General features: G+C 38.9%; 1 protein-coding gene across 2 annotated transcripts in view; it reads right to left on the reverse strand.

Moving 5' to 3' along the window:
* Positions 1-9433: 9433 nt before the first annotated feature.
* The window catches only part of fibcd1b (fibrinogen C domain containing 1b), a 151462-nt gene continuing 135504 nt past the window's right edge, over positions 9434-25391 (reverse strand). For both annotated transcript variants that reach the window (XM_081613124.1, XM_081613125.1), the window contains 2 exons: positions 17859-18038; positions 9434-14532 (listed from right to left, as the gene is read on the reverse strand). In XM_081613124.1, coding sequence (XP_081469250.1) covers positions 14267-14532; positions 17859-18038 — 446 coding nt within the window. In that variant the 3' untranslated portion in view covers positions 9434-14266. The remainder of the gene's footprint in view (positions 14533-17858; positions 18039-25391) is intronic.

Genomic DNA, 25391 nt, shown 5'->3' on the forward strand with positions numbered 1-25391 from the left:
ATGCCTTTGATTGTTGCTCATATCATTGGGGACATCTTGCATATATTGACAGACATTTTTTTCAGAATTGGCTTTTTTCTTTGTGGCATACATCCAATAAGTTGTCAAAAAAGAGTCCCTAGACGTATTAGTGCAGACATTATCACACAAAAATGCTGATTTTTCAGTCACTCCTCTTTTTTTTAGCTGTGCTTTGAATCTCCTTTATGTTTTTCTGCTATTGGGCCAAAACCCATGCTGGCTGGTCACTGGATTTGAGCTGAAAATCCAAACAATCAGAAAAATCTGAACATTTACCGCCTCCAACTTACACAACCACTAACCACTAACAATTTTCCGGCAAGTGCACAGATTGGTGGAGGGAGCGCAGTTTACTGCCTGTCATGCTGCATTTAGGGGACAGCAAATAAATGAAAATATAACCGCACACGCACGCATACACACACAAAAGGACACACAGTGCCCCTTCTGAAATTTTTATTTGCTATATGGCTAAAAAGTGAATTTTGTTTTTCAGAAAATACAGACCCAGCATGTTCTGTTTAAAAGGCACAGCAGCTACTGAGCGGTCATTATAAACTGTGTTGGCAATCAGTTACAGATCACACATGAAGAAAATGAGGAGAACTGGCACAATTATGTTTCAGCGGTTATTCAAGGCTAAAAGTGCTCTGCACTAAATGGATGCACCCTGCTGCTAGGAAAATAAAACTTTTTACCCTCACAATCACGTTTGAGAAAGCTGGAGGAGTCATTCTTTGAAGACAATAACAGAAAACATCCAGAAGGAAATATGAGAACAAAGATGCGTTTAGGCGTAACGAGTTTTTTCAAGTTTTCTTCGTCATGTTTCTGTTTTGTACGCATTGTTGGAGGTCAAGACTATTCAGAGGATTTTGTAACAAACAAAAAATAAACAAGCAACACTAAAGATACACAATGCTTTGACTAATGTACTAAAATTAAACATGTCAGTTTTTAAAGAATAATTCTGACTTGATTTTAATGTAGACTACCTCTACTTTTAGAAAACAAGACTATTCAGTTTGCTTTGATATGTCTTAACCTCTGAATGCCTAAAAAAGGGGAAGAAATAGTTGCAGAGCTAAACGTTCTCCATTTATATGCATTACATGATTGGTTTCAGAATGTATTTTGAATTTCATTTAAAAGGTAAGGACTTCCAAGAGTTGGAAGAATGAAGTGAAATTCTATAGAGGTCAGAAACTTGATAGAGAAAAATCAAAGGTTTCTCATCAAATCCAATCTCAAAATCCAAAATGGCTACATACAGTAAAAGTTAGTGCCTGCAAAAGCATAAACAACAATGTATTTAAATCATTCAGTCTTTTACACATATATTACTACAGCAGGGAGTTGGCTGTTGTGTTTGTGTCAAATCTAGGTAAAACATTGTTCTTTGCTTGCATTGCTAAGAATAATTAGGCTGATTATTTTGCATCTTACTTAGCAAAATACACTGGACTTTGAACTTTGAACTGAAACACAGTTAAAGTGCTTTATGTCTTCTCTGCTTCAAAGTTTACATTTCAGATGGGGACCAAATGTATCTGAAGCAACCGCCTTTTCTGTTATCCACTCATTCACACTTAAAAGAAAATGTATTTACCTAGCAAATTATTACAATCAAAACTTAACACTTGCGTCAAAGTAATCAACAACAAAAAAAGTTGTTATAAGTTGCAACAAAGTATGAATTTCTTCGCAAATTGTTTCCATTATTTGGCTCTGTAGAAAATTATGCAAAGCTCAGTTATCAAAAAATGTATAACATTGAAAAGAATGGAGGAGTGAGGAGTGGCAAACTTCATGAAGACGCATAAAAGGTCTCACAATAAATTAGCATTTTTTTCATTAACCGGGGAGGATAAATAACCTTAAGAAATAATTGCTTTCTACTGCCACAACTATCTCGCACCATGAAATAATTCCTGTAAAATAAATGTGACAGAAACTTTTTTTTTTAAATGAATATGTTTTTAATTTGATCAGTGTCTTGCAAAGTTTCTACTACCAAACAAGGACATCCTGTTTATGTTTCCTGAGGTATAAATTGAGTGTGAATTACACAGCGATGTATCTGTGCCATTTTTCAGCTGGGAAAAGATGGGAACACGTGCTGATCATATTATGCAAATACATGTTGATCTTTAGGAAATGGCAGGAAGAAAGACAGCTCAAATAAACAATAATTAAAACAACTGAAACTGTGACAAGCTGGATGAGAACCCACATTTATCTCACCACCAAGAATGCAAAGATGAATTTATTTTTAGACCTTTTACGGGTGTTCACCAGGGTTAACAGTAAGCGTGTAGAGCGGCATATTTCACATTCAATATTGCCGTGTGATAAACAGTCTGATTCGTTTTGGTTGTGAACGTTTACAGTGTGGGTTTCATGCTGTGATACTGCCATTGACTAAAGACTGCTCACAACATTATGTATTAAATTCACCTGGAAACAAATGAAAGATAACGCCCATCACAGCAACAGATGCTCATAGTTTTCCATTTGACATTCATGGCTTTGCAGTAAGCCGTCTGCTGGCTTTTAAGAGACGTGAAGATGTAAGCAGGCCGTAACTCAAATCCCCCCCCATTGGTGTTCATGAAGTGAAGCCAGGGCAGCAGTAGCGCTGCATTATCTACGTCACAGCCAGTGGATGGTCCTTATCAGATTAAAGGTCGGGGGGTGTGAAGGTAAAGCTTTGACTTACATCAGAATAAGTGCAGCAGGAACCGCCAGAGCACAGACGACTGTTAGCCGTCGTCTGTGCTCCTTTTAATAACGAGAGACGGAGACGGGTTTCTGTTGTCATTAGCACTTAGATGAGCAAAAAACCATAACGTGTGTGCTCTACCGGAGCTAATACAATTTTAGTCAGGTGAGCATGTGTTTATTTGGTTTTCATGGTTCTGCAGTAATCTGGCTGGTTACTCGGCTGACATGTTAAGAAGGGCGTGCATGGTAGGAATGCTGAAACAGGAAAACCAGCAACAGATAAATAAGCAACAATGTGAAGCAACCTACGTACAGAGATACCTCTATATGCACTCATCTCTATTATCTTCATCTTGAAATGTAGAAAAATGTTTTAATCAATTTAACCCAATAGAACTGTTCATAGCAATACAATTTAGGTTACAGTAAATGTTCTATGTGCAGCAATGGTAAAAAAAACAAAATAACACCCCTGCTACTCAGATGTTGCAGCAAAGACCCTCTTAATAATATTACTAAATATAGCACAAAACTATCCATATGCTTTACTCACCATGGCATGCTGGAAGCTTGAAACCGAAAGCAAAACTAAATTTATATGTTTATTTTATCATACTGGGGCACTCCTGGAGCAATAAATTGTCTTTCCGAGAAATTCAGTTGAAAATGCCAAAAATAAATAAATAAATACATACAAGACAGCAATGCAAAAGTAATTCATTATCATAAGCAACGTAAACGACAAAAATGTGACGAAACCACTTCCATTCCTAATGCAACCAAGCTGGCATTTGCATCCTGCTAATGTTGGTCGCTGCGTATCCCAGTAAAACCAAGCGGTGCTCACTTAAGTATCCCAGTGTCATACAAATGTGACCTCTTGAGTTAAGTGAGTCAGAGATCAGACTAATCACTAGAGGGGCTACAGCAATCTCCACTTAGCATTAGTTGAATTTATAATGGAGCTTCCTGAAATAATGAGAAGACCATTTTTTTCAAAGGCGGACAGAAGGCAAATTTTGCACAAAACTAATTTAATGTAACACACATGGAACACATTTTATTTAAAGTGTACATCAACATCTAGCGTTTGCCTTTTGGATCTTCACAGATGTGCTTATGCTCCAACGCACTGGCAATACATGAGTATGTAAGCTTTCCATGATATTGCAAGACAAACTAATTTGTGATGATCATTGGTTGCTTGGGGATTTATGCGGGTTTCTTCCAGCATTCATCCCTATGGTTTATTCATCTCCTCTTCCTCAGCCTGTTTACCATCATCTTGTCAGAAATCTACTCCCCACTACTTAAGCCTCTCAACCAGTTGTCCCTCACTGGATTCTACTTTTGTTGACCCTTTTTTTTTTTTGTAAAATCATTCACTTTCCAAGAACAGCTCTGTCTCTCCAGCCACCACAGATGAAGTGCTGCTGGTCTCGTTCTTCATTTCTTTTGCCTAAATAATGTGAAAAGCATTGGTGTTACCAGCAGATGACTACTGCATTGTAATGAAGTGCTACTCACACCACTTCGCACCTACTCACCAGGACGGCTCTGTGACTACGCTGCGGTGTTATTGTCTCGTTGACACCAACAAGGATATTTGGCAAAGGAAAGTTATTTCTGTTATATTTGGAGACACACACTTATATTTAAAAAAAAGAAAAAAAAACCTTTTACAAAATAGAGATAAAACAAAAACAGTGCTCATGTTCATGTAGAATTTATTAGGAATGATGATGTAAAGATCTGGTTCGCACAGTTCATTCGCTGTTGTTTTTTTGTGCTATAAACATTAAAGAGGGCCTTGATTTGTGTTCCTTTTGTGTCCTCTTTTTTTTTCTGGCTCGGTTTAGTAAATATTAGAAGTTACTGTACTGAGACGAAACAATGTAATACAGAGCACAAAAAGATATAAAAAACATTTTATTTCAAATGATCTGGGGGGGATAGCGCAAATCTGGACGGAAAGTGACTAAACATTTTCACATGTCTGTAAATCTGGGGCAGGTGAAAATTAAATGATATATTCTATAGTGTCTGGAGCATTTACTAGAACAAGGCATTCATTTTCAGAAGCCACTGAAGTTCGAGGCAGATTTACAATACAAGTGTTTCGGGGCTAGAAGTCTGAGTTTTAGCGATGTGAGGTCAACTTCAACTCCCCGTGGAGCCCTAGTGGATAAAAAAAATGATTTGTGTTATCTTCCTATCATTTTAACAGAAACAATAGTCTTCCAATGCTTTGTTGTACATATTCAGTGTGTGAGTGCACGTACGTGTGTGTTTGTATTGACGTTTGATGCTTTCAAGTGTAAAAAAATATGTACGACGATTTAATAAGAGAAGGGATGAGGTAAATCAGATTCATGACAAAAGGAGGAAATGCATTCAAGTGACTGAATATTATAGTGTTTATAGTGGGGATTTGATTACTGGATGCTGAACAGGTGAGTACATGAGCTGATGGAAAACAGATGTGCAAGAGCAGGAGATAGAGGAAACGAGGTAAAAGTGACACTAGTAGCCAATAAAAAAAAACTAAACAAACAAAAAACCTAAATAAAATCCAACATAATCAAACTAAACCCAAGTCCAACAGATTGTGAAAGCTAAGCTATTCTCTCTTGAATACAATGTTTGTCTACTCTTATCCACCTCTCCTCAAACTCTTGCACTGTTAATAGCATCTTTTCATATTAGAAATAAGGTAAAGCGATAAGTATAGAGATGAGATCAAAGCTTGTTCAGTAAGAAAAATGACATCAAGATGTTTGTAGGTACAGAAGCGTCTACACTGCCTGGCAATGGCAGAGAGACAAAGTAATCAACAACTGGGGCTTTGCAATTTTCTTGCAAACCCACTTTGCAGTGGGGGATTTTACCTGCCATTTTCTTTTGGGGTTGGTGGTTTTACTTCAATAAAAGTACATTTTAACATGAGGAATACCTATAAGGAAAACTGGGGTAAGTTGAGCCATTCCTTGTTGCAAAGGAAAGGTACAAATCATTGATCATGTTTCAGAACAGTTAAAAGGGAGGCATCATTTTGAAGACTGTGAATGTAAGAACCACATTGGTGAAGTTGTTAGAAATTTATTTCTAAAAAACAACAACAAACAAACAAAAAACAAACAAAACAAAACATGTTTTTTACTCCTAAAAGTGAGTTCAGTCTAATGTAAGTTCCATAAGAATTGTGTGTTTTTAAATAAATATTTAAAAATGTGTTTTATGTATCGGTGTTGAATTGTAGCTGTGGACACAAATAAAGTTGAAATGGTAGCTTTTGGGGTAAGTTGAGCCGCTGGCATGCCGTGGACTCTCAACTTGCCAAGGATTCAGTTTTAGCACTTTCTTTCCAAATGTTAATGTTTGCTTTCCAAGCCCACTAAAAAACATTCTTTTGTTTTTTTGTTTTTTTAAACTAAACACCTGTTTAGCAATAATTTGCAACAACAACAAAAATGTTTTCGTATCCGATAAATTGTGTGTAACCAATAGAATGAGCTGGTTGGGGGAAAATAGTGACTTTTGTTTCTTGTATAGGAGGAGATGAGTTGAGTTGGATGGATTGGGTATATATGTTAAGAGAGAAAGGGAAGATTTAGGGAAGATATATATATATATATATGGCTCAACTTACCCCATACAAGTTGCACAAGTTGACACATTAGACAACTTTTTTTGGACATGCCATAAAAACCCAGTTATGTTTACACTTGTTCTGATTGCACAACATCCTGGAATATATGCAGACATGCGAGTTAGTGACCAAACTAAAGCGTAGCGATCTTAAACACGAAAAATGGCTCATCATCTTACTCCTCTCTCCACTATGTACGTTTGTTTGTGAGTGAGGAGTTTAATGCAATTTCAAACGACTTAGCATAGCTCTGAAAATAACTAAACGCTGTTTTGGCTGCCAATCCTGTACACTTGGAAGGAGTGAATAGCCTGCACTGGCAGAAAGCAGAGTGTCAAGGTTTGACTGGAACGCCTTGAGCGTCTAGTGGCTCTCAAGAGATACGGATTCAATCACTACCATCATTCGCCATCTTTTGAACTCTGAATTAAGAGCTAGATCACACGGCTGGCACGACTCCTACAACACACTCACACGCACGACCAGCCATGACTCACACTCCTTCAAGACAATTAGTGGATGCAGCTTAGCAGGTTTGCTTTCAACCCCTAGCAGACAGGTCACATTGTGGCGGAGGATTTTCAAGACAGCAGGGGGTATCAGTTGAGGGGATGTCAAACATTAGCGGTGATGTGATGTTCACCGCCACATTAATCGTATTTCTCGTATTTACTGTTAGAGAGATAATTACAGGAACGCTTCTCGACTAAAGTGTGTGAAGTTTTACTCTGAATAGCACTCCGAAGTAGCTACATAATGTATCAGTGAAGGAAGGGTGAAGGATTGAAAAACAAAATACACAAAAAGCAATAAATAGAGTTAACTGAGGCAGTAAAAGTAATAAAATCAGTCAAGCTGGAACTGAAAACTAAACAGCTGTGGAATTATGGCATTTCGTTTATGTCATTCGTTGCCGACGCTGTAGCCACGGGTGCAAAAGAGAAAAAGGGGAGAAAAAAAAATAAAATTCCTTCTTGAACAGAAAACTAATGCATATTTATTACATGTGTGCCTATACTTTCACAGCAAAAATATATGGATTTAGGACACAAACATATATCTTTATGTAGGACATGCTTCAAAGTATGTATATGTGGAAGCTAATTTGGTTTGGAAAATATTCTGCTTGTTTCAGTGAAAAATGAGTTAAACCACATTGTACAAATGAGGTTCTATGTGTCACTAGATGCATTTTCTTATATTCTCTATGTGTGATGTATTTAATATAAGCTGTTTTATTTGACCTAACACAACACCAACTGAGTCACAGTTCATTTTGCCACCAAGACTGTCTCTTTGACTCATAAAATGCATTAAACAGTATGTATTAAGTCTTCCCACACATCTTAATTAACAGCAGTTAATGACATCTCTAAGGAATAAAACTTATACTCCTAAGCAGCAACTATGAGTGAGGTCAATTTACGAAACGCATAAGCAAATGACATAAGCAAATAATCTCAGTTTCATTAGCTGATTTGAACTTGTAGGATATTTAAAACACGCATTCCTCAGTGCATCTTGATCACAGTCTTAAATGTAAAGACTTAGATTACGCACACTTTCATTATTATTTAATAAACAAGGCAACATGGTACCGATAACTTCATCAGCCTATCCGTCTCACATGCTGAGCACACTGTCATGCATTAAGGCAGACATATCTCTAATTTACTCTTATGCATATGAAATCGTACCAGAAGTCTTGTGGTTTTCTGATAGTCGATGCCCAGACCGTCTCCTTCCACTACTCCAAACTTGTTGAATATTTATTTTTTTACTGTGATTAACAAGATGCCCATATCCTTTGTCTATGAACCTCAACACGTGCAACATCATCAGCCTCTTAGCACCATTCTAGACAGCTAGTATGCTGTGTTTAATCCTCAACAATCCATAATTTACGCATTTTGTTTTCCAATTGTCCGACTTGATGTTAAAGATACTAAATTGGGTCTATAGGATAAGAGCCAGAACTCTTTGTTTGCAGTTTTGATGCTTTGCAACGAGTGATTTTATGGTTTTCACTCTTATAAAGATAAAAGCTTCCATTAAATGTTTTCATTTAACAATCTTCCTCATGGCAGAATGACAAACTCAAACTTGTTTGGAAGCTTTATGCTTTAAAGTCCTAACATCGATGGATGACCATATTCTTTAAAAATGCACAGACATGCATTTTATTCCCTCTGATATTGTGTTAAAACAAAACTTTTTTTCTCTAGTCCAGCATTTTTGCTGTAGCTCCTGACTATATAGAGATCCTCAAGGTTGAAGATAATCAAATTATCAGCAGAATTTGGTTTGGTTAGGAGGACCTGACTATCTACTTTACTAGCAAGTAGCTAAAGCGCACTATGTTTTATCAAACACAGCTTCTCCATTTCTGCCATGATCTATTTAAATAAACACGGACATTTTAGCCTCTGTTATGCATTTTTGTACACTTAAAGTAAGATTTACATAACTTTAGAACCCACAGATCACATCATTTATTTTGTGCTATACTCATACATTGTAGAAATGAAAAAGGATTACCTTTTTTTAAATTACAATGACTTTATGATAAAATCCCTAGATCTTGCTTAGAAAAAAGTAGAAAAATGCTGCTACACACCAGCTGGGAGAAATTAGATTTATAGAGCCATTACGGTGGCACATGATTTAAGAGATAACTAAATGGAAGTTAATCATTTCTCCTGAATAACTACAGATTAATCTTGATAACAGTCTCACACAGGTAGATCAACAAAACAAAAACACGTTCTAAGCTCATTATTGGAAAGTTTTAATGGTTCAGATGAACAATTAAGAGTTACAGAGATATTCTTCTTAGGTTTTGACAAGGTTAATTAGCCCCAGTTGAAGTTTATTACGCCAAAACTTCCCATCAGGATTTTTTTAATTTGAAAAATATTTTTATTTAGATGTGCTAGCTAGCTTAGTTTAAAAAAAAAAACAAAAAAAAAACAACAAAATGCATTCAATTAGGCACAGACATGAAGAGAGACTGAAAAGAAAACACATGCTTTCCCCCAATTATAAAATGTGAATGTTTATTAAATGTCGACAAGAACATTAAAACACAGTATCAAGATTCAGCAAAAACAATCTATTTTACGTCACCAAAAAAATAACAGAAAGAGAAAACATAGTTAGTTCTGCGCTGGGAATGAAGGAAACGGAGGATGGAGGGAAAGGGGGCTGGATAACGGAGGCGGGAACGGGGAGAAAAAACACAGCATTAGAGGGTGGGAGGAAAAAAAACCCTGAAAATTTAGAAGGGTGGGGCTGGCAGCAGAGGCTAAGGCAATTAAGTAGGAACACACTAAGAAATATAGAAAGTTTGGGCACCAGTGGGAGGGCATTGATGCTCCGTAATGAGCAGGATAACTTGGATTGATTGGAGTTTCTGATTTCACTCTTTCATCTCCTCTTCCATTGGAGACTCAGCAAGCTGCTGCAGCAGCAGCAGCAGCAGCTAGCGGAGAGGGAAAGTGACTGTAAAGGCATTCGCACAACAAAAACAGATCAGGGCATGGCAAATAATAGCTGTCTGCACTTGTAAATAACAAGGGGGAACATAGCAGTAACATATACACAACGTGTCGGGGGCGCGGGTTCACAAGGGGGGTTGGGTCGGGGCTCAGAGGTACAGGCGCAGTTCAGCACAGCAACCAGTAGGTGGTATTCACAATCACAATAACAATAACTAATAGGTCAATATAATAATGTAAATCTCTCTGTTATCAACACAAACAGCAGAGGGAGGCTAGTCAGACAGAAGCGTCACGTTGCTCCGCCTCCCGCTCTCGTCTCTGGTCCGGTTCACGCACGTCGGCATGTGTAAACCGCAGCATGTGCCTTACAGGTGCAACGCAGTGAATTAGAATCATAATTGAAAAGTTGATTTGTTTCAGCGATTCAATTTGAAAAGCGAAACTCGTATAGATTCATTACACAGAGGGATACATTTCAATGATTCGATGAAATGTCAGACATTTCTGTTCATTTTGGTAATTGGAATGGAATATTACACAGGACTAATAACTTTTTAATTTCTTTTTTAAAATGATGTATAATGTTATTGCCTACCCAATAATGGTAGAGGCTGTTAAGCAGACAGTAAGGACATCCTCCACAGGGTGCATAAGATATAAAAGGTCATTTTTTATTTATTTATTTTTTTAAACAGGCCGTTAATGGAGTTGTATTCAGTCGTGTTAACAGAAAGTTGTGAGGAAGGAAAAAGTACACCAATTTGTTCTGAGAATACCACTAATAATCTTTAAATATTATCCCAGAGGATTAGAGTCCCAGTTAAACGGCGTTCAACTGAAAAATCTGGAGGTTTAGAGTCCTTGTCAAACGGTGTTTTGACTAAAAATCCTTAGGAAAGAAGCCCAGAGGGTTTAGAATCTCAGTTGATGGCATTTCAACTAAAAACCTAGAGGTTGGAGGCCTTGTCAAATGGTGTTTTTGACTAAAGTCCCAAAGGGTTAGAATCCCAGTTAAACAACGTTTAACTGAAGTCCTAAAAGGGGTGCGGGTTTTAATATTTTTATATTTTTTAATCTGCTTTTTTTTAAATCTCTTTTTTCTTACTGTTTATTCAACGTCACATACTGTTTTTTTAATTATGTAAAGCACTTTGAAGTGCCTTGCTGCTGAAATGTGCTATACAAATAAAATTTGATTGATTGATTGAAATGGAGAAGAAGTAAACAAACCCTCTCCTTTCTTTAAATTGGCTGCTGGCCTTTGGTTGGTAATAATTTCACATAATAATTTTCTAATCCTTTTCACATTCAGTTACCAAAACCTGATAAACCCGCCTGCTAAAACCATCAAATGGACAGACTGCTCCTTTAATTACAATGGCATCACTGTGCAAACTCATCTGATTTTATGGAGTGTCGCCAAGAGGAAGATAAAACGCACCAAGCCAACAATACAGACAAGTTTAAGGCTGTGATCAGTTGCATGACACGCTGCACTGACGCAGTAATTCATGCAAAAAGAGGCCTTACCACGTACTGAGTGCAGATACAATCGTATTTAGTAATAATATGCATTCCGATAAGATTTGTCGAATTAAAAGTTAAGTACCTTTTGAAAATATTTTTTAAGGATGCATTTATTGGTCTGATGTAATGTTGTGGTCTCAAATGTGTTTTCATAACCTGTCAAAAAAAAAAAAAACACGACTGACCGAAACAGACATGAAAACATCACTTTAAGTGTAATTATGTAATAATGTGTTCGAACTAGTGGGTCAAGGTACACAAATATACTTTTAAATAATATTTTAACCGATTCAATGACTGTACAAAGTGGGCATACTTTTAAATTTCTTTCAAAAATGAATATTCTTATTAGTCTTATGTAATATTGTAGTTTTATGATCAATTGAATTGTGGGTTTTCATTTGCCGCCAGCCATTTTTTATCAAAATTTACACTCTGTGGCTATGAAATCTATAAAATATGAGTTTTCATTTTTCTTTCAAAATTGTACAACTGAAAGAAAATTTACTTTCCAAGGATATCCAAATTCATTTAGATGCTCTTGTTCATGTGTACGCACAGACACACAACAGATGCACACAAACACACATGTTCTGTCAAGCAGAGAAACAAACATTCACACACACAAGCAAATATTTGTATACATTCACACTCGCAGTCCAGTTCCCTCTCTTTATATGCCTTATTTTACAAACTTAAAGTCAGTCCTCAAACTCTGTGCCATAATAACATCTGTTTTTTTTTCCCAGTATTTATTTCTTTTTTTTTTTATAACATGAGTGTCTGTGCTTTTGATGAAGAAGAAAGGGGCCAGCTGTCCACCGAGTCGTGACTGGGCAGCATTTTACGTGCCGATGTCGCAGAAAGCACGGGGCGCTGCGTGACGGCGACGTCCGGAGACACTCACAGCTGGTCCAGCGTCAGAGGCATTCAACGCAACATTGCTTGGTGCTACACATGAAGCTCGGCGCACATTCAAAGACGCAATCCAGTCTTGCTGTCCAAAAGAAGAGAATTCAGAAAAGTAGAATGTTGCAGGTGTCCTGCGAGGCCGCTAATGTTCCCAAATATTGAAACGTGCCTTGCATTGTTCTTTCACAAAAGAAGAAGAAGGGAAAAAAAAAGCATGTGCTTGAGGGATAATCACAACCCTCATCTTTCCTTGTGCGAAACCTTCAGATCAGTAGTCCCCACCGCCGACCACGGGGAGGAGGAGAAAAAGTTTTTCCTTTGTCACAGGTGGATTTTCTTAAGTCCGTGTGCTCTCTTGTTGTGTTTTCGCATAGTAAGAAATGTTTCACATGCTCTGAAAGTCATACACGCTGTACAGTAGAATCTACAGATATCTTAAAGCTTTTCTTACATCATCCAAAAAAAAAAAAAACTTTGACAGGATTGACTGAGCTTAAAATTAAATAAAATAAAAATAAATACAGGGCAGCGATTGCACAATTTTTTCACCAACGTGATGGCTTTGTATTTTTTTTCCCGTCTCTGGTTTTTTATTCCAGCTTGAGGCAATTTTGAGTTTTGCCAAGAGAAACTGCAGAACTTGAACTCAGGGAAACAACAACAAAAAAACAGCCAATAGGAAAATATTTTTTCCCCTTTGATAATCAATTTTTTTTTCTACGTTTGCATGATGGCAGAAAAAAAGCTACGTGCACAAAATAAATTTTGAAAAAAAAAAAATCTCATACTGAACACCTGAAGACGAGAGGACAGTCTGATGAGTTGGGAAAGTGGAATCGTTCCATTTCTTTATAAACCCGATCTGACGCGACCTTTCCTCTCTTAAATCGGACACGTATGTGGACTGAGCGAAGGTGCGCCAACCATGCATGTGCTTTACAATGTGCTCAGTCAAGTCACTCTTCTGACTTCCTGACAGGAAACAGAGTCTTAGAGAGAGCTTTGTCTGTTTGTCTTTCAGCCAGAGACGTGCACACACACACGATCACCCGCGCAAACACACGCACACACACAAAAAGTGCTGTGTTTCCATCTGCGATGTTGCATCGGTTGGCCGGTACTCAGCTGGCAGGCAGATCAGACAAAGTGCCCAATATGCTCCCTAATGGCCCACGTCAGACGAACGAGATCCTCCGTTGTCTCTGCTCGTTTTCCATCCTTTTTGCGCCTCCTAGTTCTCCTCTCGCTTGCCTTTCGTCCCCTTTGGTGCACTCCGTCCCCCTTTTCCTTCAGCCAATTTTACTCCTGTGAGCTCGTTTCCTCCTCTTCTCTGTCTCCCCCTCATTATTTGAGGAAGCGTTCTCATTGCCACGACCCTGCTGGGTCTCATTCACACAGATAAGGGATGTAAATGTATCAAAGTGCACCGGTGAGCTTTCCCTTCACGCAGATGAAACCCAAGAATGTGCATCTTCCGCCTGGCGTTTAGGGATGGGGCTGGTCTTGTTCCATTACATGTGACTGAACGCTCTTCAACCGTAGCTCCTAAAGTTTTGGGCTGGGGGTCAAAGTCAAGAGAATATGATGATACTGCAGAGGGGTTGGACCACAGCTCTAGACTGAGGAAAGACAGCAAAGTAGATTGTGGGCTCCGGGCTCGGCTTTGCCGTTTTATAAGGTAAAATATCAAAACTACGGGCATCATGGTTAGAATCTTCCGGAAAAAAAATGTCGTGGCAGTAACAGACATGAGGAGGAAGCTATGGAGCCAACTGCAGTCAACTAAACTTAAATAATAAACAATGCAAAGACACGTAATCCAATCTGTCAAAAACCATGTTTTCTTTTTTTTTTTTTTTTTTAATATATATATATTTCTTCTGAATGATCCAAAAAACATCTCGTCTTCTCCTCTTCCTCCTGTTTATGAGTTTTATTTATTGTCGGGGTCACGGGTGGGACGGATCTTCATCTCCGAGAATTTGAGGGAGTACTGCCAGCCGGTCCAGGAGGACCACTCGATGCCGTCGGCGTAGGAGGTGTGCTGGCCGTGCAGGTACTGGCCGTTGAGGTTGGAGGTGTGGCAGTTTCGGTACCACCAGGCGCCGTGGTAGAACGAGGCGCAGTTGTTCTCAGAGTGGTCGTTGTCCTTGTCTTTGGTGGTGAACTTCATGCCGTTGTGCTTCAGAAGAGAGTCGCCTGAAAGCAAGCAGAAGGTTGTGATTGTTGATGTTTTGTCATGTTAGTTAGCGCCACAAACGTCAATTTGTTCAGATGTTATTTGGTGCGCAAATGCAAAGTGGCCTTAATAAGGAAAGTGGAAGGAATACGATGAAGATTTTTCACAATTTGTAAGCAAAAGAAATATATCTTTTACTGCAATACAGGTACAGCTCTTTGGGTTATGTCTGTCAACTTTGCACATTCCAACATCTTAAGAAAAGTAGCCTGGTCAAGCTATAAAAAGCAACTTGTAAGTGTTTCCAGAGATTGCTGTTAAAATTCAGGTCTGTGCGTTGACTACGCCGTTTTAAACTGGTCTAAACTCTAACATTTTCGAAGTGGCTGTATGCGGTGCTGGAAGAGTGACCTCCATCCCGGTTTCAAATCAGTTGGATCCCTCAAAAACACTCTTATTTTTATTTGCATCATCCTGTATTTAACAGACATCCACTTCCTATCACCTCTGACTGGCTTTCCAAAGCAAAGAAGCATTTTGCATGTAGGCTAAAATGTTACATTTTGGTCTCATTAACCGATTTTACTTTTGTCAATTTGTGACAAGGTGTTGTCACATCTGCTTATTCCGGAGGACTTGGTTCCAATTTTTGGACAATTTGGGGTTTTGTTTTGTAAATGAGACCAAAGTAAGATGTCGGTTTTCTTTCTTTGGTTTCCTAAATAATCCATTTGAATTGAACTGTGTAGCGATTTAACAAAAACCCACCCTAACCCTAACCCTAACCCTAACCTTTTTCACTTTACAATCATACATAGCTTTGAGTTGGTGCATCACATAAAGTTTAGGGCTGTGATGTGACTAAATGTGGGGAAGTTAGCGAGGAACTGTGCTCATGCCTACTTAAGAAACAAGATGTGTATAAAGAACTATTTTCTTTGATCTCATTCTGATTGCATATATTCACAGTTATTTTAAAGAGGCAAAATAATAAATTGCCCATTAGGGTAAACAGAATGAAAGAAATAAAAATGGAGCTCCACTGTTCGGAAGAATATTTTCTTCTCACTATCTGAAGCGGGAGGTCAGGCCACGTGGCAGCCAATTCATCAAACTTTCTTTTGTGACCTTTGTGGCTTTTAATAACACACACTTGATGGTTTCATCTGAATATGTGGCACTCAGAGAGGCTTTAATGTTTATTTTTCAATGTAAATGTTTTAACACAGGCATAATGTCATATCTTTATTTCATTCTTCAGGGCATCTTTTATCCCCCCCCCCTCCTTCTGCTGGTACAAAAAGCTTTAAAAGCATAATCAATGAGAGGGCCTGCTTTTCTCCAGCCCCCGATTGTGAATATGACAGTGATGTAAGACCACTGCAGGGATGCGGCACAGCCAAGTGCCCTTAATCATGGTCTGGATGCTAAGTCTGATCCCCACAATCAAATTGCTGAGCTGGAAACATCGTCCCACCACATAAAGATTTCTCGCTGGCAATTTCTCAACGACGATAACCGCTCCGAAAAGCCCCTGCTTTTAAAGACTTACAAGTAAAATGAGAGGAACGTCCTCAGAGATGCAGCAGTAAGCCAGAATTTTCTTGATTTCTTTTTGCAAATGGATGTTCAAAGAGCTCATAATGTGCAATGAACTCCCCCCACGCTGCTCCGTTCATCTCTTTTCTCCCCTTTATTTCCAAAGCTGACTTCACATCGGGGGCCAGAGAGTGAAAAGAAGGACAAAGCTGTGAGTCGAATGAAAGGCTGCTTACCAGCCATCGGGTGATCACTAACAGCCAGAGAGGGCATCAAACGGCGCTTAATTGCTCAGGTTGTGGCTGTGAAGCTCCTCCATCCTCTCTCTTGCTCTGCCCCGCTCACACTCCCCATTCGGCATTACTATGGTAACCCTCTCAGACGAAAAAATAACCTAGCGGCACGCCTCATATTCGTGTTTTCCCATCCGTTTTGCCGTTAGTAGGAAAATATTTAGTGAACGGAGCAAAGGGGAAATGGGAGGACCCCCAGTGGTGTCAACAACAGGTTGATGTCCAGAGGGCGTAGGGAGAGGAGGAAAAAACAACAGTGGCACTTAAAGGCTCATTTACAAGGCACTGGGTGTCACCTTGGTGGTTTGAGGGAGCCGGCAGCCTCCTCTGATGCCCATTACGATCCAGCTGCTCACGGTGCAAATGAGCACCTGTCGGCTGATCGGAGAGAAGGACAGCAGCAGCAAATGGTCCTAATAAGAATAGCAGCAAAACCTGGAGGGAAGCCAACATGGTGTCTGGGGAGCTTGAAATTGCTAAGATGGACTGCATTCAAACGGGACTTTTTGCGAATACTGAAGCAAGTAAGCAAAAGTTTATGTCGTAACAGCTCAGGTTTAACGAAAAGTCTTATTCTATAAGTAAGAATGCCTTTAGTTGCTCTTTGAAAGTCCGAACTCTGCAGGAAGGACTGGGCATTGCATTCCATGGTCGCGAGTTTGGAAGACCACTAAAATGTTTTGATTTGATGATCTCAGATGGAGATCATATATTTGAATCAAATCCGAAATATTAGATGAATCATACAGGTAATCAGTAAAGTGTATGAATGTTATGCTAAGTTCAGCATGAAGTTGGATGGAACAAAAATGCTGGTCAAACTTTTCAGTTTTATTTCTAAAGAATAAAAAAAACAAAAAAAAACAAGGCATAATTTTTTTCCACTTCACAGCTACCCATTAGATAAAATCCCAATAAAACGTGTTTTGTTAACAGTGTTGCAAGGCACTGTCGACAGAACTAGCCGGGTTTTTATTTAGCCCAGCTCATCTTTCGGTACACCTGCTTCCTCTGGCTTTTCCTTCCAACCCGACTCCTCCCTTCTGCGTCTCTCATATTTGTCCCCGTTCTCTCGGTGTTCTCGAAGCGGTGCTCCCCACAGGTCCCTTAAATTGCTTCTTCATTTCAGTGGCAGGTTTTTGTTTACGCTGCAGGTCAAGCTGTGCAATTAATTGCCAGTAATTTAATCAAGGTGACAGGTAGCTGGCTTGGATCTGATGGTTAGGGAGCAGAGACAACACCACTTTCTGTACCTCTCCCTCTCTCTCTCTGTGTGTAGGTGTGTGTGCGTGTGTGTGTGGAACAAACTGCACTCCTTAAGCATCGGACACGCCTCCTGCGCTGTAAAAATACTGCACTGCTCTTACAGTTGAAGGGAGAATGGAGGAGGAGTCGGTTGTAGGTGTCCCCTGCTTCTGTTTTTAGCAGTAGCCAGATTTCAGTTTGAAGAGTCTTGTCATAGCAAAAGCACGGCACATCTCGCAAGAAAATGAGAGCCTACGTAGGACATATACCTGCGATGCCAGAATAGTCTCCAACCGTCAAAGGGTATCCATCATCATCAGGGTCCACCGAGAAGAGACCCACACCGAAGGTGCCGTAATGGGCGTACGCGGTGCTATTTTCAAAGTCCTCCAAGTCGATGCGCAGCTCATAGTTCCCCTGGATGGACAGGGCATGGATCTGCTTCAACCCTGCAGGGGAGAAAAGAGAAAAATAAAATAAAAAAAGGAGTGACACCCAGACAAAAACAATCCATTACAAAGTATCCTGCTTGTTCTCAACAGACAATCTGAAGCTATTTCAGTCCCCCTGTCTCACCGCCATACATTTTCTGGAAATAAGATATATATTTTTTGCCCATTTAGAGCCTTTCTCTGCATGTGTTGGGTTTCTTTCGGAAATGAGATTAGGGAGTTCTTTTAAAAGTGATGCACTCACACCGCTGTTTGGAGTGAAGCTGGAGACTTTTTTTTTTTTAAAGCAAAATCCATCATTTAGTGGGATGCATGGGCTCTGAGTTTAAAGTTTAACTCCTTCAGTACATGTTCTGTCAGAGGAATCTGTAGTTTATACAAATGTATTTAAGGTTCAACCATTTCAATAGTAATTTTAACTCATTTTGGTGTTTGCTTGTTTTAGTATAAAAAAAGCCCCCCATTATAGTTCGTTGCTAATTTCCGTATACTTAAAAAAAAAATTCCAACATAAACGCTGATCTCACCTCACAGAGTTAAAATAAATATTCTATCTTGGTCAAAGCAGTTTGGCCATATTTAAGAATAGCCGGTGTGTTTGCATTCGTGCAACTTTGCGATCCAACACAATGCAGCAAGATGATCGATCTTCCTGACTTCAGTGTTTTATTAGTGGCCATGCATCTTCAGCAGCGATGCTCCCAATGTGAAAGTAGCATTATTCTCACTAAAATATTCATCCATTCATCCACTTGTCTGCGCAGGTCAGAAGGGAAGCTGGTGGCTATCTCCAGCGGTCACTGGGTGAGAGGGAGGTCACACAGACACACAGGTAAAGGTAATTTTATTTATATAGCACAAGGCAACAAGGCAATACAAAGTGCTCCTGTGCACGGTTGTCACAGGAGACACAACGGTTCACACACCAAAAGGCAATTTAGAGAGACAAACTGACCTAACAATCAAGTTTGTGGACTGTGGGAGGAAGCTGGAGTACCCAGAGAGAGAATATGTGAACTCCATTCAGCAAGGAGGCCAGGATTCAAACTCCCCATCTACTTGCAACAAGGCAACAGTGCTACCATCTCATCAAAAACAAGCTCAGTCAATCGAGAATGTGATTCTTAAATAATATATTCATTTGTTAACAGAAAAAAAGGCTATCAAAGGCTTGTGCTATTTGTAATCACTTTGCAGAATTATTTGACTTCAGTCACTTTTAAGGCTATTTTAGGATGAACTGAAGTCCAGACTTTGACTTGGCAACACCAAAATCATCATAGTATCATTTGTCTTCTTTTTTGCATTCAGAGGTGAACTTGCTAACATGTTCAGATTATTGTCCTTGTTCACAACCCAAGAGCTCATTCAGTGTTTTCTAGTAATTTATATAAAAAACTGGACATTTCTGAGTTCTTGAAACAACAATTCAACCCCAGGCCACCACTCTATCACCACTGTGCTTTGCTTTCAGCAGGATCTGATACTGAAATGCTGTGTTAGCTTTAAACCAAGTGTAACAAAACACAAGATTTCACTTTTGTCTCATCAGCCCTGAGAAGTTTTTATTTTTTTTCAAAAGTCTTTGTGATCAAGATGTTCAGAAACATTTACTGGTACCAGAGTCAAAATTTGCAAAGGCCAAATATCTTTTCGCAGCACTATACACTGATATTTTAACCATGGTAAAATAGTTGTTTACACCCATCACTTTCATGTGAATTATTTTGAGTCCCAAATTACTCTTTCAATTATTGATGAACCTTTTAGAGAGCGTGTGCTTGCAAGACAGACTGTGCCAGAGGGGAAGAAAACAGGAATTTCCATCCCTTCTTCCGCGCTCCCTCCTGCTCAAGGTGTCCCCCTGCTGTGCTGGAGTGATGGTGCTTCTCAAGGCAACTTTTCCCCTCCTGGGTTGATCAAAGGTATCAAAGAGGAAGAGCATGTCAAGCAGAGAGAGGCAGGAAGAACTCTACCTGGGTGTCTCAAAGACAAAAAATTCAAAGTAGGAAGACTAACAATGAATCAGGTTTCCAGGATGTGCTAAAGAGTCTGGCTGTACTGTACTTTTGAAATGCTCAATATAAGCGTTTGATCAGGAGAAAATTACTTGACAGCACACACGTAATCTTGGAAAGCTTCGACTTTAGTCATAGATCGCTGTAAGAGCAGCTGGAACGCGGGACGGAAAGTGCTGCAATGAACCGGAATGCTGTGATTTCTTTACCTCCTACAGCGTACATCACCTCTGCAAATTAAACTCATTCTCTCTCTCTCTTTCTCTTTTATTTTTTTTGTTTCAAGCTTAAAAAGCTCAAACGGACTCGGCCTAATTTGAATTCCATCACTGTCGAGAACTGCTCTCTGAGAGCACCTTGTCTGAAGTGGAGGGCTAATTTGATGACAAACACATCTGAAAGAGCCCATTATTATTCCGAGGCAGAAGCCTGCAGTCTGGGCCGAGGCACTTAGTTTGGATTTTATACAGCCCAATGGGAGGCGAATCTCATGCTCTTGGTTTTCAAAGCAAATCAGACAATCGGAGTAGGAGGATCAGGCGTTAAACGCATCCACGGCAGGTGAGTTTATGCGTGACGCTTCCCAGTTCCTTTATTTGTAAAAGTATATTGACGCACGAGAAAGCAGAGACGCAGGGGTGCAAACAACATATTTTACACATTTTCACACAACTTTAGAGAAACAAAACAAAACAAAAAAATAAAATAAAAAAAATAAAAGTCTAATTTACAGAAATAGCTTTTTGTGTCGCAGACGACGTTGGAGAGAAAAATAACGGTATCAATCTGCGGGATCACCTCGGGGAAAAGAAGCCCGCAGCGATTTGACAAACTTCAAAAGACTCTGAACGCTTTCTCTTCCAGAAAAAAAGGGAAGCTGAAATTGCAGATGCAACACGGCTCTATTTAAAGACTCTCCAGCATTCCAACTGTATTTACACAACTTTAATTCAGTTCCTAATTAAAGCCCCAGAGAATCGCAGCGAGACGCCAATTCAGAATAATTAAAAAGGAAGACAAGAGAAATAACAACAGAGACTTTGCTGCTTAAAGTCTTAATGCTCAGGTGTAAGTGTGTGCTAATTAAATGCTATTGTTAGCGTATCTGAAAGGAACTCCAATGCCAGGGAGGATTTTAAGGTGTTTTGCTGCAGTATTAACATGCTGATTGCTCCATAGGGGACGCCCTGCTGCTCTCTTTCTGCACTGATTTAACATTAACTAAAAGCTCAGTAAAATTAATATATATATATATGTATTTTTTTTAGCTGAGTAGTCATGTTTCACCTATATATATTTTTTTCCTGACAAGTTTCATGTTGTTGTTTATGTTGATTTATTGTTCGCAGCCTACAGTGCATTATTAATGGTAAACAAAAATCTGACAGCAATAATTAATTTCCAGAAACTTGACTCTAATTTAAATTATACATAGCAATGATTCCTGCAGTTTGAAAATAAACAAAGAGGTAAATAATCGCACGCCGTCTTCCCAAAGGAGAGAAAAACAGTTTAAAATGTTTATTTTTACTTTAATGATTCTTATTTATACTTGGAGGAAATAAAAAAAGACTTGATGATAATAATAATAATAATAATAATAAATATATTTTCAGCCATTCTGCAGTTCTATGAATCATATCACATTTGGGATGACAGCACTGTAGAATAAACAGAAACAAAATTATGCAGGCAATTTCAGTTTTTTATGTTTTCTTTTTATCTTTATAATTCATCAAAGTGCTGAACCACCAAGGGAAAAATGTATATCCAAAATCTTTTGTACATGAAAAAGCTTGTGTATGGAGTTTGGTTGGGATAATATATATAAAAAATCATCTGTCAGTAGTAAAATGTGAGTATAAATTGACAAAGATCCAAACTGACCCAGTCAAAAGTTAAACACTGGAAACAATGTGTTGTTTCAAATACTGAAATAATCCGTCTATACAGAAAGAAAGACAAAAAGAAGCCATTACCTAAACAAAAACAAAAAAGTCTTCAGAAAGTCAGATGAAATGTTGATCACCATCATCTTCTGAAAAGTTAATGTGTGGATGTATACTGTAGTACTGCACATTATTCATTGTTACCTTGATATGTACTGAAACAATAATCAAGCACCATCTACATTTTTCAGCTTTTCTGAGTGCTTGGCAGCATAATAGGTCCAACTATGTACATCATTAAGGTCCCGACCTTTGTGTTGTAAAGATGAATGTCGGCCTTTTGCCAACATACAATGCAGGCGAAATTAACGTCGTCTGAAAGGCAGATTAAACAACACAACCAGAAGTCGTTTTAAAGAATCAATGCATTTACAGATAAGGAATCTCATTAACCTGGTTGCAACGTGATGAGCAAAAATTTTGTATCTACCTTCTTTTATAGTTCTTTATGAGTTTCATCAGCCTTACATTTGTCAGATCTAACAGACAAAGAAAAGATCAGTGAATACAAAATACAGTTCTCAAGGAAATTTAAATTTTAGTTTAGAGAAAAAGTTATCCAAACAACCCTGGCCCAATGTGTAAAAATAGATTCCTAACAAGTTTCGCCACCTTCAAATCTGCACCCAAACCATAATTTTGTCCATTTCGAGCCAATGAGAGGTTTGCCTTGGATAATCGTCCAGCTGCGATGTCCAAGTGGTTTTGAAAAACGCATCAAAACTTGAAGATTTTCTGCACTATTTGTGATTTGAGGTCCTAAAGAAACAATGCAGCCCACATCATCACACTGCCACCACCATGTCTGGCTGTTAATATGTTCCTGGATCCGATTGGCCACAACAGATGTAAATGGAAGCATTAAAAAAAAGCTCAGTTTTTGCCTCGTCAGCCCACAGAATTGTTTGTCCAAAAGCAATGGGGATCATCAAAATGTTTTTTTTTTGGCAAATGTGGATCTTAGAAAACCTTAGTTTCTTTCTTGTCACAGGTAAACATCCCTTCAGAAGTTTCACATGGTCAAGTAAGGTCTGTATCACTTTAGATGTTCAGAGATGAGTCACTGACGCACTGTTGATGTAATTTTAGAGGTCACTCCTACGAAGGTTCACCTCTCTTCCACATTTTCTCCATTTGGGAATAATGGCCCTCACTGTGGATATTATGATTTAAAAGCTTTTTTTTTCTTTTTCTTTTAACTTTACTAAATTTATCATAATAAGATCGATTTGATGAACAGGAACACTCAATGGAAACAGGAGATCCTTCAGGAGGGGAATGCCTTTTCTTAGCACTTTGAAGGATCTCATTTTTATAATTTCATTTGTACTTGCAACAGTGAGTAGCTAAAGGCTACTGTGTCTTCACTGCTGTTAAAAATAGCACTTCATCTGAAATCCTACAATTATCCTCATCTTGATCATTATTATGAATATGGGATGGACAGAGGACGCAGTGCGTCTTCTCTGCTGCGTGTGAAAAGCAGACCGACACCAAAACCGAAGCACCGCTACACTTGGGAGCCGATATATTGGTGTCTTCGGAAATAGATTTAGAAAAAAAAACATTTAAAATTGCAAAACAAATGATATATATATGCAATTAGCTCCTTAAACTAGGTCACAGCAATCCATAACTCATTTTCGCAGCTCTGAGGTTGAGAGGAAAGAGGACAAACTTGGCCTGTTTAGAACTTGAAGAGAGTAATTTGTTATTTTGATCTTTTATTCGTTCCGAGAGGGCACGCTTGCTTCGAGACGGAGAGGGGAAACACAGCGCAAGCCTTCCTGACATTGATTAAACCATTACCAACAGGGATTCCTGCACTTTAAATGCAGTTTTCCAGCTAATGAGACTGACATCAATGACTTCATAAAGAAAAAGAAAGAAAGGAAAAAAAAAAACATCTTCGTGGGATGTGCTAAAAGGTCCAAATATTAATGTTTTATTTGCTTTTATTTAAAAAGTGTGTGAGTGGGGGTGACGTATCGGATGCTTTTACGGGACGATTCGGAGGTCTGAGCTCACAGCCTCGACAAAACTCCAGGGCATAAAGAGAAAGAAGGAGAGGGGAAAAAAAGGAAAAACAGATCTCTAAACCCAACAGAGGAAATATTACACTCCTCTTTGCCATTTGTGACATTTCTCAAAGTTAATTATTCATCATGCTTTTCTCCCTCTGTTGCTGGGGGGCAGCTCCAGAGACTGTTCCAGCATTAGAGGAGAAAAGGAGCAGAGCTCTTCCATCTCCTCCTCCTCGCCCTCCCTTACTACTGTAACCCAACCCCTCCCTCGTTTGTCATGCCCCCCCTACTCCTGCTTAATCTTCCTGTCAAGCTGTTTTTACTCCACAGAGATTGTCGATAAAGGGGGAGTTAGGAGACAACGGGGCTGCTCTCATGCAGCCACAAGGACAGCTGCAGTGGCCCTCACCTACTGTGGGGGGGGACCAAGGGTGTCCGCCACGTCCTGATTGAGGGGGTCTGCGGAAGAGCTTCCTCTTGGGGAATACAAAAAGACTTGCAATCGCCGGCTCTCCTCTAGTCATCGAAAGATAAGAACGCGGGCAGAAAAACACAGGCAGGTGTGTGCTGAACTCTCTGAGCCAAATGTGACATTTGGTTGGGACTAAAGTGAAAATGCATTTGTTGTGATCGACAGTCACACACCCAACACAGGCACGTCTGTTTGCAACTGTGACACGTTTCACTTCGAGTTCACATGAAGTTTTAATGAGAAATCTGAGTAAAATGTTCCGGCATCCTTCACTTTTTCACAATCCTGTCACTTTAAAACCATTTTTTTTCAGTGTTTCTGCAGGAACTGAGATCAACATAAGTGCATAATTGTGAAATTGTGAAGTGGAAGAGAAAGAAGACATTGTTTTTCAACTGAAAAAGGTCTGAAAATTGTCAACGTGGAACTACGGTTTGATTCTATTCTCTGCGGTGTGTCGATCCATCACATATGCACGTCTTGAGCCTTGGTTTGCACAGCTGCGCCGCTCTCTTTCCATTTTTAGATCATGAATAATGCTCTGAGAGATATTTAAGCTTGGAATAATATTTTATAACCTTACTCTGCTTTAAATCTGACCAAACTTTATTACTGCTCAGTTTGTTCTTTTCATTTTTTTATTTTTAGTTTGTTTGATAGTGTTGCACTTTTGTCTTGCGGTTAGTTTTCTGATAAAACTATGAATACAGATGTGAACATATTTGTAATTTTGATCACCTTTAAAAATACTAGGAGCTTGAAGTTATAATCCATCAAGCCCTGGTTTATTATCAAGGCATTTCTCTTCATTTTGCTTTATTCTCAATGTTTCAGACCATCGAACAAAGATAGACTGAGTTCATAGATGTTTGTAAAAAAATAAAATA

Source organism: Poecilia reticulata, chromosome 12, assembly GCF_904066995.2.
Source record: "Poecilia reticulata chromosome 12, P_reticulata-male-v2, whole genome shotgun sequence".
NCBI classification, from domain to species: domain Eukaryota; kingdom Metazoa; phylum Chordata; class Actinopteri; order Cyprinodontiformes; family Poeciliidae; genus Poecilia; species Poecilia reticulata.